This window comes from Sceloporus undulatus, chromosome 2, assembly GCF_019175285.1.
Source record: "Sceloporus undulatus isolate JIND9_A2432 ecotype Alabama chromosome 2, SceUnd_v1.1, whole genome shotgun sequence".
NCBI classification, from domain to species: Eukaryota; Metazoa; Chordata; class Lepidosauria; order Squamata; family Phrynosomatidae; genus Sceloporus; species Sceloporus undulatus.
The window spans coordinates 295,173,366-295,189,102 of NC_056523.1; the positions used below are offsets into that span (position 1 = coordinate 295,173,366).

Genomic DNA, 15,737 nt, shown 5'->3' on the forward strand with positions numbered 1-15,737 from the left:
CCCGATACTCCGGGGAAAGGGGCGGGGCCAGACCACCCCAAATTGGCAGTCTGTATCCCGCCATTGTTTATGTGGCTGGGAGAAGCTCTTCCTTCTACTGTTCCTTCCAAAGTAATAGAGGGGAACCTTCAGCCCTTGTGCTTAAATTGTTCCCAGAGTGCCAACTGCCAAATGTGTGACCAAGCTGCATGCTCCACAGTGTTCAATGATTCCTCTACATGCCACTTAACATAGCAATAGCAAATACATTTCTATTCTGCTTACCCATGTACTAAGTGGTTTATAAAGTGTAAGCTAATTGCCCCCAACAAGTTGGGTACTCATTTTAGTGACCTTGGAAGGATGCCAGACTGAGTTCACCTGGAGCCACTGGCTGGTATTGAACTCACAAATTAGAGGTGTGTGGAAAGATCTGCTTTTGTTTCTGATCACTTTTTGGGTGTTTGCTCTTCACCCTCACCATTGGCTCTCATTCTGCCAGTTTGGGAAAGCCTACAGCGTGCAGGAAATGGGTTTGCAATGGGTTACACAAATTAGCCTGCATCTGGCACCTGCATTGGCAACCAGCTTCACAGCATGTGATATCCTGAATCTGGGTGCCAACTGCTTTGGAACCAGTACCTGTGCCAGGAACTCAGTTTCACCAAACATAGTGAACACCACACCTGATGTTAGAGCTATGACCATGCACCTTCACACTGTCAGCCCCATGGAGTCCGCTTTTACCCACCCTGCACCTTGCCCTGTTGCAAAGGACATATAGTTGGCAAGAATGACTTCTCTGGACTGACAGTGTGAGCAGGCATGGTCATTCCTTCCGATACGATGTAGCTGACAGAGGACTTGCTATGAAAAACTAAAATGTCTATCCCAAAATCTTTCCCCATGCTTGTTCTAAATTGTCCCCATATAGAACACAAGATATGGTGGCTGTTACCCTCCATGATTCAAAACAGTTTCCAAAGTATCTTTGGTTTAACTGCTAATGAAATACCGTGCAGCATTTGAAAGGCATAGATTTGACAGTTGACATATTTGTTGCTTCAGTAATAGTTTGATGATTGACTCCAGATCTTCCTTCTACAAATGGAGTGGCTCTTTCTGCCCGCATAAGGTGTCCTAGTCATAGAATCATAGAGTTGAAAGAGACCACAGGGCCATCAAGTTCAACCCCCTGACATACAGGAATACTAAAAGTACCCCTGACAGATTGCCATCCAGCCTCTGTTTAAAAACCTCCAAAGAAGGAAACTCTATCACTCTCCAAGGCAGCGTATCACACTGTTAAACAGCTCTTACTATCAGGAGGTTCTTCCTAATGCTGACATGGCATATTTTTGTCCTGTAGTTTGAATCCATTGCTCTGGGTCCTATTCTCTGGAGCTGCAGAACACCAGTTTGATCCATCCTCAATATGACATCCCTTCAAATATTTAAACAGGGCTAACATACCACCTTTTAACCATCTCTTCTTCAGGTTAATCAAACCCAGCTCTCTAAGTCTCTCCTCATAGGGCATGATTTTCAAACTTTTCACCATTTTGGTCACCCTTCACTTGAGCATGCTCCAGCTTGTCCACATCCTTCTTGAATTGTGCTGCCCAGAACTGGACACAATATTCCAGGTGAGGCCTGACCAAAGCAGAATAGAGTGGCACTATTACTTCCCCTGATCTAGACACTATACTTCCATTGATGCAACCTAAAATCCCTGGTGGCGCAGTAGTTAAATGCCTGTACTGCAGCCACTCACTCAAAACCATAAAGTTCAGTACCAGCGAAAAGGTTCAAGCTTGACTCAGGCTTGCATCCTTCCGAGGTTGCTAAAATGAGTACCCAGCTTGTTGGGGGCAATTAGCTTACAGTTGTAAACTGCTTAGAGACTGCGGTATATAAATGAAGCTGTGTGTTTGTTTGTTAAAATCACATTGGCTTTTTTAGCTGCTGCACCACACTATTGACTCAAGTTCAACTTGTGGTCTGCTAGGACTCCTAGATTCCTTTCACATGTACTGTTGTCAAGCCAGGTGTCCTCCATCCTATATCTGTGCATTTAATTTTTTACTGCCCAACTGTAGTATCCTATGTTTCTCCCTGTTGAAATTAATTTTATTAGTTTCGGCCCAGATTTCTAATCCATTAAGGTTATTGAATAGTGCAGTGCAACTTTTCCACCAGATGAAGTGGCGTGCATGTGTGTTTTTCTTCACCTGAGGAATTCTTGATCTTGGTAAATATCCAGAACAATGAAGGGGACACAGAATTAAGATGCAGTGTAAGAAATTTGAAAAGCCCAAACATTTCTATGTATGAAAAAGGGACTGCCAGACATAGGGACTGGACAGACAGGGAGAAAGGGGTGGACAGAGACTGCCATGGTGACTATACGTCACAGCAATAACACACTCAGAAAAAGGAGCTGCGAAACAGTGCTCCTTTTTTTGCCGCTGCCAAGGCGCCATTAGTGCCCTAGAGCGGCACAGTAACATCCGTTGTGTGCCGCGACATTTGGACATGGCGCACAATGCACATCATCAGTGTACGCACACCAAAATGGCACTGGGAGAACGCGGTAGGGCTCAGGAGCATGGGTATGCTCTGCTCTCCCAAATCTTTAAATCTGCCCCAGGGCGGCGCTTTACTTGTCTGCATCGGGATATACTCTTCTTACCATAGCATAATATAATACAGTGGAAACTACTGTAGAAACTGCCTTAACATCTGACAGTTCTGGAAGCTGAAGTCTGAAGTCACACAAATCCAGAGTGGTGCACAACTTTCTTTCATGTATCATTTTATTATTTTACCAGTTCACGAAGCTTAAAATAAGAAACGCACACACAATGCTTCACAGTAATATTTTCCTTTGCTACAGCACCTGGACCTGAAGAATGTTTTTGGAGAAAGACAAATGCAATGTCAAGGCTCTCTTTAAAAAACAAAAACAAAAAACTTTCCTCTCTTCTGCAGGATAACAGGGTACACATTGGGCCAAAAATGGAGATCCGGGTTGTAACTCTTGGATTAGATGGAGCAGGCAAAACAACTATTTTGTTTAAGCTAAAGCAAGATGAATTTATGCAACCTATTCCAACAATAGGCAAGTAACAGTAATTGCAGAAACTGTGAATTTCAGGTAAAGAAACTTTTTGTTGGAAATGTATGATTAAATACCTGCTCCTTTCTTAGGTTTTAATGTTGAAACTGTTGAATATAAAAACCTGAAGTTCACTATTTGGGATGTTGGTGGTAAACACAAGCTAAGGCCTTTATGGAAACATTATTACCTCAATACACAAGGTAAGAGTACAGCATTTTTTCAGTTAATGAATTTGATAAAAACACAATATACATTTAATTATGGCTAAATTATGGTAAAAATGGGTAATGTTTGCTAGGTTTATGGTTCAACTTGCAGTCATAAGCGTATCATATGCATCTAAATCTTTTCCGTGGAAATCCTTGGGTATTGAATTTCAAGGGGAGCTTGTACTGAGCTATACAGTTTGTCCCTGTGGTCTCTTCCAACTATGATTCTATGATCCTAAGATTAGTCAAGTTTCATTTTAAATAGCACTTCAAACATTGGTGTGAATCCCGAGTTGCTATTCTGTGAAGAGAAAGCCTGCTATGACTTATCCTATGGAATCCTGGGATTCATAGTTTTTGAAGTATTCAGCCTGGAATGTCAGGGAGCACTGGTGTCTCATCAAGACTACAAATCCCAGTATTCTGTAGGATACAGTTGTGGCAGTTAAAATGGTATCAAATTGCATTATTTCTGCAGTGTCGATGCATCCTTACCTTTACAAAGAAAGTGATTCAATTATTATTTTGTAAAAAAAAGTTGTTATGATGTGTTTTTACAGCTAACTCCAAATTACAGTGGCCTGTCGTAGGATTCTCTTGGTAAGGTTTATTCAAAGGAAGTTTGCCATTTCCCTCCTCTAAGGCTGAGAGAGTGTGACTTGCCCAAGATTACCCAGAATTCCGTAGGATAAGTCATGGCAAACTGGTCAAACTGGCTGATCACGATTCAGACCCTGGTCTCCCAGAGTCCTTATTAACATTCAAACCACTATACCACACTAGTTCTAATAATTTAATACTAGTAACTATAGTCAGTAACAATAAAATCACTATTAATAACCAGTGCATAAAAGGTAAGTAAATTCTGAGCAGGTCTCAGCTATTTAATACCAGTTATTGTTTGATTAAGACAACAGCGGGTAGGCACTTTTTCCCTGCCCCCCCCCCCCACACCTTATGAAACAGAATGCTTTAATTTATCTCAACATACATGAAAATGTGAACAAAATATATCTCTGTATGTGTTATTTTTCTATAGCCGTGGTGTTTGTTATTGATAGCAGCCACAGAGACAGAGTCAGCGAGGCACACAGTGAACTTGCCAAACTATTAACAGAGAAAGAGTTGCGAGATGCACTGTTGCTGATCTTTGCCAATAAGCAGGTATTGTGGTCCCTTCTTGCTCTTCTCCCTTTCCCCTTCCTGTTTTGCTTTATTTTGCTGTTGTGAAATAGGGGGGAAACAAAATCTGTGTTTAGAACAGATTTGTTTTTTTATTCACATTTGATAAAAGTAAGAGTACACATTATTTATCCCTGATGGTTTTGGCCATCACATTTCAGTAAAGATTGAATCCCATTTCTATTGAGAGAGCCTTCTTATGTACTGTAGGGGTTGATACAATGTCACATGCAAGTCACAGTTTTGTCATTCTTTAGTGCAGCTGATTTTTTATTTAGATCAGCTTAAGTTCAATCACAAAGTAGCCTGAGGGAGAAGAAATGTTTAGGCAGACCAGAAGGAGAACTTCTCCCCTTTGATCCATTTATTGACAATAAGGCATGTCTCCAGAAATCCACTTATTGTGTTTCTGAGCTTCCCAGTTGCCTCCTCCTAACTGTGTTAGATAAGGGTGGGCAACCTTTGGCTTTCCAGATGTTATCTGACTGCAGAACCTATCAGTCCTGGCCAGCATAACCAGTAAGGAGAATGATGTGAATTACAGTTCAACAACACTAGCATAACCAGTTAGGAAGAATGATGTGAATTACAGTTCAACAACACTTGGAGGTTTATAACTTACTTTACTGATGGTGTCAAGCTATGTTTAAGCTGCATTGTACATTGCTATGAGCCCAGTTTTAGCTACTGGCTGACAGCACTGTGAAGGACTACTCTTGGCTTCCCCGAAGCATGAGTTTTTGCCTTCCCAAAGTAGTCCCTCTGTATGCTAATTTCCCATGCAGGATTTTGTTTCTTAGGCAACTGTTCCTGCATTTGCCACTAGGACATCAGCCAGGATCCTTAGGTGATGGGAGTGAGCCGATAGCCCATAGTGAGATAGGAGTGAGCGTATAGCCTATTCATTGTTTGCCCAACTCAAGTTCTGATAGTGCTGCCATGCCCATGGGTACTTGAGAGAAGTTGTGGAAACAGCTCTAGCTGTTAGATTCTATTGCTTTCTACCTTCCAACAGCAACTAAATTGGTCTGAACACATCTGATAAGGATGTTTGTTGGCGGAAACAGGATCCTTGCCTCTGTAATGTTGCTTTCTGTTCTAAGTTGTATTGAATAAAACTGTGGTCTGTCTCTAGTTCACTGTCTTTTGTTCCTTTCCTTCTCTTAGCCAGCACCACTCCTACATTTGGACCTAAGCTCTTCAAATATAATACATTCACACTCAAATTACTGCATGTCTTCATATTTAATGAATATATCACTTTTCTTTACAGGATGTAGCAGGGGCACTTTCTGTAGAAGAAATCACAGAACTGCTAAGTCTTCACAAACTCTGCTGTGGTCGTAGCTGGTACATTCAAGGTTGCGATGCCCGAAGTGGCATGGGACTGTATGAGGGACTGGACTGGTTGTCAAGACATCTGGTAGCTGCAGGTGTACTGGATGTGGCTTAAGGCCCTACTGAGAGGCATTAAACTTGAAGATCTGTTAATTTATTTGTGTGACTGAGTATCTAAGATGAACTTATCTGTTTTTCCTACAGAAAACACTAACAGTTTTGCTGGAATGGTTATTAAAGTGTAGTAAAGTGAGTGTGTAACTCCTATAAATTATGGTAACATAGTGGATTTGCAGGAAAGGTGCCTTGATTCTTCTAAAAATGAAATATAAAAGGTTCCCCGGTTAACAGATTAATCCATTGTTAAGACTAGGGCTTTCAGGAGTTGGCATTTATTTGACCTACTTTTTTCAGAGTTGCATTTGTTGCATTCACTTTAGAGTGGATTTAGATTGAGGTACATGGGAGTAGACTTGTGAAAGCATTCTTTCCTCTCTCCTCCTTCCTGTGGCAGCCCCTTTCCTGAAAATGCTTCACAGTGGATTAGAGGATTATGTGAATGCTAGAAGCTGGGGGTCAGGGGAGATGCCTGAAAATTGGGTGGAAACACCTTCCATGAATAGAACCCTGCTGTGCATGGAAGCCAGATATTGGGTTCCGCTGTGTTTCTCGGGTTTGAGAAACTTTTCTACTGTTCAGTTGCCAACATGTGTCAAAAGATGAGCAAGTACAGCAAGGACTGAACTGTCTAGCCTCTCTTCTGGTTTTACAGCTTTGCTTCTTTTAAGTACAAAACTCAAGTATGTATCTTGAGCAGATCACAGCACTTGTTTTGGTTTGGGGAATGATCTCTTTATTTCTTAGGTTTTACATATTGAAAAAATGGTTGCACTTATCAGAGACTCACTTATTCTTTTGCACCATGTCAATTGCATAGTATCTGTGAATGATATTACTTTTAAATATTGTGTCAACAAAATGCACACTTTTTCGTGTTAGTTAGAGAAGCTGCTGTGAATTATTTGTTTTGGCTAATCTGCTTTATGAAAGGAGTTATGGTATATCATCAGTTGTAATGCCTGAACAAATACATTGTGTACCTTTTATTAGCATGATACCATAATTGGTGTGCTAGATTTTTAGTTGCTTAAAATCCCCACCCCACCCTTTGTTGTTGGACTTCTTAAGATGTTATAATTATCAGAAGCAGTATTTGTTGAGCCTAACAGTGAAACCCTGTATGATAAGAATTCTTAACAAAACAAAATAGTGCATTTCCTGTACAAGTATTATTTGTGGTATGATGAACACAGGCCTTTTTGTGGGAGCTGGAGCAGCAGTAGAGAGAAATAATAGGGGTTCAATGGCTGTGGTTGAGAGGGGTGGAAATCATACCTCATGTTCCACCTTTCAAGAAGATAGCAGTACGACAGCATGGGTCTTGTACAAAATTAAACCAAAGAAAGCAAATTAAATCAAACACAGTTGCATTGTGACAGGAAGCAGGTGGCATTTGGTCAAGAAAAAAGCAGAAGAGCAAGGCAGATCAGCGAAGATGATTTCTGAATGTTGGAGACATACAAGTTGTTGCTCACCTCAGGTTGCCCCATTGGTTTTCTTCCCTTTATTGGGTATGAATTTGAGATCCCAAGCTGCTTCTGCCCTTTGTTGCCTTATTGCCTCTTCTTTCACTTGTCCCAACAATTCTGTTTGGAAACTGAGTTCCCCTTTTAGCTCTTGAAGGCTATTTACTACTACTTTTCCAATGGCTTTTCCCGGCATTCCATAAATTCCCATCCTCCCATTGAAACTGCTAAAATCAACTCCCACCCCTCTAAAGATTCACTTTCAATTTTTCCATTTCTCCACCTCCCATTTGGATGTTCTTAAGAGAAGAAAACCCACACTTTGCAGGAAAAAAACTGGCAGTGAAATTAAATTCTAAGTTTCTCCTGGTGTTGTAAGTAACAGGCTTTTATGGTAGCCAATCTGATCCCCACCAGTTTTGAGTGGATGACTGAAAGAGTAAACTTCCCAAGTCACCTTAAATGTGTCTTAATGGAAGTCTCAACCAATTACAGTGGTTGCAATTAAAAATAGAAATTCTCTTAAACTTACAATTTTTATGATTTTGATAAAGGTGCATTGTATGCATTTTCTGAAGCCCTTCCCTTCCCTGGCTGACACCTCATCAAGTGGCCTGAATGCCCTACGCTGTGCCTTACAGTCAACTACTCATCTGATGGCACATTGCCTTTCACTTCCTCCTACCAAACAAATTAATCATGCTTTATCTTGAGTACTTTGTGATGAAAAATAATGTAAAAATCTTGAGAATCTGGACTATTTTTCTTGCACAGACTCATAACAGAAGCACAGTTTCTCTTGTCATCATGGCTTGCTTTTATTCCTGCTTGAATACTGAAAGAGCTTTGATTCAAATTGCATGTGTCTCTTTTAGGCTACAGACAATTCTGCTTATTTTTCCTAATGTTAGATAGTGTGTTAATGGAGAAAGCTTTGTGCCTTGATTGTAACAGTTCCTCTTGTTAACTTTGTGGTTTTGTGTTGGCTTAACTATTCAAATACCTTGTATTTTTGCAGGTCAAGATAATATTTAACCTAATTAACATACTCTGGTTTCTTTTCATATGGTAAAACTCTTCTCCTTTTAACCTTTAAGACACTAGTTAGCACTTGTATTTATGTTTGAACCTGCAGTGATTTTAGGATAGCGGATATGAAAGTTCTGTGTTGTACTATGATATAATTTTGTGTGAGTCTGCTAATGTAGAGATTATGCAGAAGTATTTAAGGCTGTGTGCATTTTGACGGGTTTCTCTATATTTCATCTCAGAAAGAGGGCATATCTGGTTGAGTAAAAGCCCAGGGTCCAAATCCCGATTTTACTGTGGTGTTCTTAATACGTCCGTACTTAAGGCATCAGTGATTAATGACTGGGATGAAGTAGGGAGACTTTATTACTAGTGTTATCTTAAGGGACTGCAGTTGTGTGTGAAAGCAAATTCCCTTTCTTAGTAATATAGTGTTCTCTCAAAGCTCCTCTCAGTCATGTAATCTTCAATTATTTAACCCTTAAGTCCTTTTCCCTCCTTCAATTTCATTATATAGCCTTGCCTAGCCAGTTGATAAAATACAGTCTAATAGAAGGGCAATAACCCAAGCAACAGAGCAATTCACAGCAGATTGTATTTCCTGCAGCCACTAGTCCTGCGGGTGGGTGGACTACTTTGTAATTATCAGTACGTCATTCTCTGGGCAGTGCAGAGAAGCAATTCACAATCATGTGGGAGATACCTCAGTCCATATAACTCTAGATGGGCATGACTGCCAGCTTAATTATTTAGAGAGCGGTTTGCAGCATTCTTCTGCCAAATGATGGCTTTGTTGATAGGTGTTTGTTTTTCTTGATAAACATTGTTGGGTTATTCCTGGCTACTGCTCTACAAATGTCTTCCAGAGAAGCATTCACAGTGCGTAAACCTTTGATATCACTATTGACCTTGTTTAATGAACCCATATGCATAAGCCTTTAATGTTTCCAGTGATCTTGTTGAATGAAATCACACTTGATGCAGTTTAGGCTTATGTGTGCAGTTGTAATGTAAATACAAGCCTTTATCCAGCAAGACAACATCTGATAAGAAGTCAAGTGACTCAGTGTTCTAGGACTGAAAGACTCGTGCCTAAGTGGTTTTGTGCATTCCAAATATATATTTACTGCATATTACACACTGAACATGTGCCATTTTTTAATACATTTGACAGAAAAGTAATGTAGAGTCTAAGCTAAACAATATTTTCTATGAATTTTTGCTGATGGACAAAGGTGACAGCTCAGACATTCTTCTATCTGGTGTTTTTACTACTAAGACTGCATTTAATGTTAAAGGCTTTACTGAAGCTTCATTTAAAGGTTCAAAAGGCTGAATTATCACACATTTAATTATTTCAAATCCCAGGATGGAAACCTGTGCATGGTTGGTGGACACTTCATTGTTGCCCTCTTCAGAAATCTTTTAATGTGCAGATGTGTGAATAGTGTTTGGCCAGCTGCTTGTAACACCATAGCAGAGCAACTGCTAAAATGTATTAGGCTTGATGAAAAACACTTGATGGAAAACTGGCTTGAACAAAATTATTTATAATCACCTTCTCAGCTGTATCCCATTCAGTTGACACCACTGCCTAAAGGCTTGTCACATCAAATTATAGAATTTCTGAGTTGACAATAATAGAGTATCTCTGATTTTATTAAGAGTAGCCCACTAGCTGCAAATCAAGCAATTCAATTTCCAAGGGACCAAGTCTCTGCCAAAATGGATCTGGCTGTACAGTTACTCTTGATGTAGCAGATCTACTCATAACGGAAGCCAAAGTGGAGGGTATTATTATTATTATTATTATTATTATTATTATTATTATTATTATTATTGCGCTGTAGATTTGCACAGCGCTGTACACAAAACAATAAATATATACGAGAAAGCCTGCCTATGGCGTACAATGTTCCTAATTGTAGAAACTGTGAAAACCACACCCTCTTGGCGGTTCTACCAGAATAACCTTGTTCAGAATACTTGATAATAATGACAGTCATGGGAAAAGATATAGGCACCCAGTGACAAAGAAGTCATCAAAGCACATTACACATTGTAATGTGCAGTGCAAATCGGTTGTGCTCTTTGTCTTAACGAAATAAAATCAGGACAATTTGTGGATTTTGCAAGTTGCAGAAATGGCTGCTGCAAAAGGACATAATCCCTCATGAAGTTGTATGAATATCTCGATCGAGGCTCCTTGTTCCTGGGAGCACCATATTCCCCCCAAAACAATTGGCTTGTGTTTTTACCCATCGGATAAGTAATTGAAATGGAATTAATTTTTCTCTTTGACCACTTTTAGAGCTTGGATGCTTCTTTGATTAGCCAGGAGATCTCTGACAGTTGTATTGTCCATCTTTATTTAAAAGTGCTTGCCTCTGATCAGTTGGATATATTATAGGAGTGCCAGGTGAACTGACTTCAGTTCTAAAAAAATGTATACGGTGCTCTCCTTCTGGTGAACTTCATTTGACTTTAGTTGTAGTTGATTGACAACTAGCCCTCCAATCAGTCAGAATAACACTAGCCCCATCTGACTTGAGGAAAGGAATTCCTGCCATTAAATTTGCTTTGTGGATCCACCAGTGGAAAGATTTCATCAAGTCCTTTGCCAACTGTACATCTTAAAGATGGTTGCTCTGTATTGTTAAAGAGTGTAGTTGCAGAAACAGTTGAAGCCACATGTGAAAACTGTACTGTTGAAATCACTTGAACCTGAGCTACATGCGTAACATCTGCAGATGCTCCTGCTGTCAAGGATTAAGCATTTTCTCTTTCACCTCTGTAGAAAAGAACAGCCAATGTTCTTCTAGATCTGTGTTAGCTCCTAAATGCCTTAACCACTTCAAGAGGATTAAATTAATCTTGAAATTCCAAAGGAGTTGTATTCAAAATGACAGTGTACTGTCATTTTTCCACTTTCCATCTGGTCTACATGTTAACAATATATTTTCAAGGTAAAGAAAGAGCTCAGCTCCATGTCAGATTTGCCATAATAGTTCTTCAAATACCCATGAAGCTGATACAAACCATAGGAAAGTGTCTTGAATTGGTAGTGCTTTCCTAAATGCAGTGCAAAAGAATCTTCTCCAGTTTGCAACTTTAGGTACATGCAACAAACTTCCCTCTCAGCTATTGGAGCTAGGTAATTATCCTGCTGCAAATTGCCTTTGCAGTGTTTATTTGAATTGTTGTACTTTACAATACCATTTAGGCACTTGAGATCTAAAACTGGGTGGTACCCCATTGTGCTTAGAGACTGCAAAGGATGTTGAATAAACCCACTTCCTTTTTGAAGGGAGGGAAAAGGCAATCTGAATTGCTTCTTGCTTGTTTTTTGAACAACTGCCATAGCCTATTTCTTGTCTTTGGTTTCAATCAGCACTTTCTGTAACAAGATCTTTCATCTGAAGATGCATTGCTAGATTTGCTGTGAACTTTTGGTCCATCTCTCCTGATGATTGAGCCAAACAGATCCAATACTATAGCATGTAAATTGGAGTGCATCTTTGGAGCTGACATGTCTGCCCCACATTCAGGTTAAATGAGGGGCCTCAAAACCCCTTCTACTTACTGTGGTGCTCAACATATGGACTGGGTTGCAGTCAGGCTGCTTAATTACTAGATGCTAGCCTTGTGACACACCAAACTAAATTGCAGTCTGTAGGTTGTAGCCATTTATAACCTATTCCTGGTTCCTACCACTTCCCTACAATGCATTTGTGCTGAAGATATAAAATATTTATTCTAAAAAGACACCTGTACCATATCTTACTGCTGAATTGAGTAAAGTCTCACACATTGGAGGTATGCAGTGAAACCTATACATGGTTAGTTGGAGCTAAACTCTTCACATTTAAGGAGGCTTTCTTTCTGGCAATTTTGCATCTGATTATAGTACTATCTACTTCTCCAGTCTAGCTAGTGAAATGTTTCACCTACAGTGTTTCATCAATATACAAAAAAATTACCAATTTTCTTTCCCCATTTGCATGCAGGTAGAATTCAAAAATATGGCTGAGTTAGTCTGGAAAATCAGTATGAAAAGAGATCTTGCACCTTTGAAACTAACTGAGAGAAGTTGGTAGCATGAGCTTTCATAGACTTAAGCCTACTTCCTCAGATACATGGAGTAGATGCATGACTCTACCACATGAATCTGAGAAAGTAGACCAAAGTGTACAAAAGCTCATGCTACCAGCGCTCTCTGTAATAATGATGATGATGATGATGATTTATTTATAGCCCGCCCAATCACTAGGAATCAAGGCAGGTTACAACAGTAAAAATGCATCAGAAATACAATAAAATACTAATTGATCCCTTCCCAACCCCTCCCCATTATTAAAACTATAATTAAACAATCAAAGTTTAAAAACAATAAAATGCTATAGAGCATTAAGTTAAAATTAAAAACAATTTGGCAGGCAAAGAGACATCACAAAACTGAGATCATATTCGTAAACATACACAAAGGGAAGAAGCTAGATTTTATTAGGTTGGGAAGGCCTGCAGAAGAGATCCGTCTTAAGAGCCTTTTTGAAGTCTGTAAGAGTGGAGATATGGCTTATCTCTTCCGGCAGGTCGTTCCACAACTTCAGCACAGCAGTAGAGAAGGCCCTTTGAGTGACAGAAGTTAGCCTAGCTCTTTTTGGTTGAAGTAGGTTCTCAAAGATGCTAGAAGGTTCCTTTGCATACTGATTTTCTTACATGCATTCTGGGATGAAGAACAAATACAGTATACAGTCGCCTATGACAAATTTCAAGGTTAAATGTAAGCACAAAAATAATGCTGCCCATCTGATATAAGGCTTGTACAGGGTCTCTTCTTTCTCTTCTAGATGAAGAGATTTCTGCATTCTTTGTCTCTTAATTGAAATCGTGTTACAATGTCTGCCATAAGTTTCCTAAGAAAAATAGAGGTCTTTTACCCCTGCAAAATTTTCTGCTTTCAAATGGAAAGACTGTTATGTGTGTAAATAATTTGAAGGCATTCTGTTATGCTCACTGAAGTCACATATTGGCATTTTATTTTTAATGCTGTTACGCTAAATGATCTCACCTGATACACAGCAGTTCAGAAAGCCAAATGTGAATTTTTACTTCTTCGGTGGCTTTGATTATTCTAGCTTTGCAGCTGTGGACCTTTTGCTCTTTATAAAACACTTAAAATGTTGATTTTAGGAAAAATTGTTTGGAAAACATGTTAATTCCTTAACACTGACAAAAGTCAAGGTCCTTTACAAGTGTGGTTTGCCTGCATAAGTATTAATTACATTCAAGTGACTGTGAAAACAGGTATTGCAGCTCTTTGGTTCCAGGTTTTACCAGATTTATTTAGTAGCTTGTTTGTACTGTACAGGTATGTAATAATTTCAGTTATAAACTTAAGCTTGTTTCATATGTCATTGAGCTTTAAATTCATGTTAGTGTACTGATGTGTTGCAATTTTAAAAGTGTGTTTAAATTCCATTTTCTAAAAGCTAGTATAAGCTGTTTTTAAGAGCAGACTGTATTTGACTAAATACTTGTTTGTAAACAATTGGATCATAGTCAAGTTTTAACTGTGAAACTTAAAATGCAAATTGTGACTATAAAGGTATATTAACATATTGCTTTAAATGTGACAATACGTAGAGCTTTATTTCTTAATATACTCTAGCTTTTAACAGTGTGTAATGAGTTACTTTATGATTCTGGGTTGGGAATGAAAGGGTAGTTATTGCCCCATGATGGCATGCTCTGGAGAGACACTATGTGTAAAATAGTTCACAAAAAGAAACAGCATGTAATATAACAGTTGTACTAGAGTGGATTCAAGAGGGCCTTGGACTCCTAACAGTAAAAGTTCTCTAACAAAGTGTCTGTGTGTCTTTTTTCTGATGAAGTTATTGTCATTTTTAATATTTTTCTGGAACTTGGCATTTAAATTCATTGTTGAAGAAAATGCCCTTCTTGTACTAAACTAATCTGTTTTTCAAAAAATAATAATGTAAGGTAAATACAATTTCCTGACTTGGCTGTATATGGTATAGATTTGTGTAATTTAATCAACTGTTCTACATTGATCTATCAAATGTGTAAAACTAGCAACTTTAATCTTACATTTTTCTTTCCAAATTGCCTATTAGGGTTTGCTTTTTAGCAGCTCCCATTAATATCTTCTGGATTGCATTCTTGTCAGTGTTATAAAACTATGATGCAGAATTAAACAATTACTTTATTATGAAAAGTATAAAATTAATACCAACATGTAAGCATTTTAAAAACTGATCACAGACATATGCCATAATATTCCCTCTAGTGTACAGTATTCGCTACTTTTTGCATGATGAATGTGAATGCATAACATAAGTTGAATGCATCAGATTTTCCTGTGACATTCATTTATCGTCAAATGGATCCCCGTCTCCCCGATATTTGATAGTAGAAGTTGGGATCCTGCCAGTGACCTTCTCAACTATTTTCCATACAATATGTAGTCCATAACAAGAATACAGAGTCAAGGAAATACATTTTGATGTCATATCTAAAGAAATATCATTGTACTCCTACCCTAATTGTCTGCATCTCATTTAACTAAAACTGAAATTATTTGGCCAGTTTATTCCTCTTTTGAAATTAGTTACAATGATTGGAGAGATGAGATTTCTAATACGTTTTCAAAAATCTTACGTGATTTTGCCCTTGACAACTCTATTAAAGGGCAAGATTTATTGAGGGTTGCCACCGCTCTCCATTGATTGTTGCTCACAACTCCTGGTAGTGTCCCTTCCAAGTACAGGCCTAACTCTGTGTAGTTTCCAAGATCAGGTAGGATCTTGTGTCAAAGTACTTAGGCACTGGCACACAATTCTAGAGTCAAGTAGGAGGTGGCAGTGTCTGGACCACTCAATACAGAAAAGTAGAAAAGGACATGGTTGGTGATTGCAACAGCTGGTTTGAGAAAGACACTCTGTTCTATACAGTGCGCCCACGTTATATGCATCTTTGAGCATATGCTCAAAGCCGTGCAAGGGGCGGTGCATCCCATTCACATGAATGGGGCGCTCTCTTGTGGCATGCACACCACAAGCTGCCGCACCGCCGCAGGCACAAGCCACATTTGTATGAATGGGGCTTGAGCATCTGCGTATTTTCTCTTACGCAGAGGGGTCCGGAACGGATCCCCTGCGTAAGAGAAGGGCGGACTGTATTACGCACTGAAATAATTCACTATTCAGTTTTGGATATGCTGCTGTTACTGAAAGACATCTAGATATTTTTGTGAGGGGAATGCTACTG

General features: G+C 39.1%; 1 protein-coding gene across 1 annotated transcript in view; it reads left to right on the forward strand.

Annotated features, from left to right (window-relative positions):
* TRIM23 (tripartite motif containing 23) overlaps positions 1 to 14,313 on the forward strand; it is a 45,382-nt gene extending 31,069 nt beyond the window's left edge. Inside the window, exons 7-11 of the mRNA XM_042447822.1 lie at positions 482 to 617; positions 2,831 to 3,100; positions 3,190 to 3,300; positions 4,349 to 4,473; positions 5,765 to 14,313. Coding sequence (XP_042303756.1) covers positions 482 to 617; positions 2,831 to 3,100; positions 3,190 to 3,300; positions 4,349 to 4,473; positions 5,765 to 5,944 — 822 coding nt within the window. The 3' untranslated portion in view covers positions 5,945 to 14,313. The remainder of the gene's footprint in view (positions 1 to 481; positions 618 to 2,830; positions 3,101 to 3,189; positions 3,301 to 4,348; positions 4,474 to 5,764) is intronic.
* Positions 14,314 to 15,737: the final 1,424 nt, after the last annotated feature.